Source organism: Dreissena polymorpha, chromosome 7 (genome assembly GCF_020536995.1).
Source record: "Dreissena polymorpha isolate Duluth1 chromosome 7, UMN_Dpol_1.0, whole genome shotgun sequence".
Classification (NCBI taxonomy): Eukaryota; Metazoa; Mollusca; class Bivalvia; order Myida; family Dreissenidae; genus Dreissena; species Dreissena polymorpha.
This window is the reverse complement of record NC_068361.1, coordinates 83,432,285-83,433,759: the sequence shown is the minus strand read 5'-3', so window position 1 is coordinate 83,433,759 and position 1,475 is coordinate 83,432,285. Positions and strand designations below refer to the sequence as shown.

The 1,475-nt window shown below is 38.9% G+C and overlaps 1 protein-coding gene across 1 annotated transcript; it reads right to left on the bottom strand.

The window, feature by feature from the left end:
- Positions 1 to 431: 431 nt before the first annotated feature.
- On the bottom strand, positions 432 to 947 carry LOC127839884 (uncharacterized). The gene has a single exon (XM_052368274.1). It carries the CDS (start codon positions 945 to 947, stop codon positions 432 to 434), a length of 516 nt encoding a protein of 171 aa, XP_052224234.1.
- Positions 948 to 1,475: the final 528 nt, after the last annotated feature.

The following is a 1,475-nucleotide window of genomic DNA, read 5'->3' as shown; positions in this document are numbered from 1 at the left end:
CATTTAAACCGGCCTTCTTGACCTCGTTCTTTTTAGTAATAAACGTGAATTCTTTTTCGTCATTCTGAAGTGTACGTCATATTCACTCTTACAAGCAATACAACAGCTGCCTAATGGTTATGATGTTAATGCGGTATATATATACACGTGGAATTGAGTTATTGCGTACGAGTAAATATTATGCGAAATATATTTTATCTAAGGGTCGCCTTTTCGGTCTCGTTTTTTAAATAAAATACAATTATGATAATATTAAACATGTGTTTTTTAAATATTGGTCCTGCCCAATAGAAAACATGTCAAATCTTGATTTTATGGGTGTATAAACTTCCTTGTTTTATTAATGTGGTTAACAACAACAAGTTAGACGTATAATATAGAACTAAGGCAATCAAGTTGTTTGTTCCCACTAAAACCGCCAAACAAGTAGTCTACGTAGGTAGGTCATTGGACGTAGGTAGGTCATTGGACGTAGGTAGGTCATTGGACGTAGGTAGGTCATTGGACGTAGGTAGGTCATTGGACGTAGGTAGGTCATTGGACGTAGGTAGGTCATTGGACGTAGGTAGGTCATTGGACGTAGGTAGGTCATTGGACGTAGGTAGGTCATTGGACGTAGGTAGGTCATTGGACGTAGGTAGGTCATTGGACGTAGGTAGGTCATTGGACGTAGGTAGGTCATTGGACGTAGGTAGGTCATTGGACGTAGGTAGGTCATTGGACGTAGGTAGGTCATTGGACGTAGGTAGGTCATTGGACGTAGGTAGGTCATTGGACGTAGGTAGGTCATTGGACGTAGGTAGGTCATTGGACGTAGGTAGGTCATTGGACGTAGGTAGGTCATTGGACGTAGGTAGGTCTGCGTAGTAGGTCATTGGACGTAGGTAGGTCATTGGACGTAGGTAGGTCATTGGACGTAGGTAGGTCATTGGACGTAGGTAGGTCATTGGACGTAGGTAGGTCATTGGACTGTCTTTGTCGTTAATCTTCTTAACAATATTTAATTACGCGCAAAAATCTTCGTAATTTCTATTTAACATTCTGTATGTTCTTCGGTTAATTTCATGTAAATTTAGCAAATATGATACAATTTAGCAACGATTTTCCCAAACTAAGTAGTCATTAAGTGATTTGAGCAAATATGATCAACTACTCAACCTGATATCCGAAAGAAAAAGTTATGGGTTAGCCCCGCAAACTTTGGGCTGGTAGGGTGAGTGGACAAAAATGCAACTTTGGTACGCCTTATCACATACACCATACATAACATACAAAGGCTGTGCTAAAGTATAATGTAAAGCATATCAGTTTGTGCATTACTTCAAGACGAGCTACATTAACAATTATTTTCGATCGTCTTAAATGCGCATACCGAGGTCTCACACAATTACATTTCCAAATATAAGATCAACTTTATTTTGAATTTATTGAATGGTTGTTTTAAACATAAGTCTCGTTTATACACAAGATCACCA

Bases quoted from the DNA above. Each gene is read 5' to 3' on its own strand.
- LOC127839884 (XM_052368274.1), bottom strand. From the start codon at position 947: ATGACCTACCTACGTCCAATGACCTACCTACGTCCAATGACCTACCTA.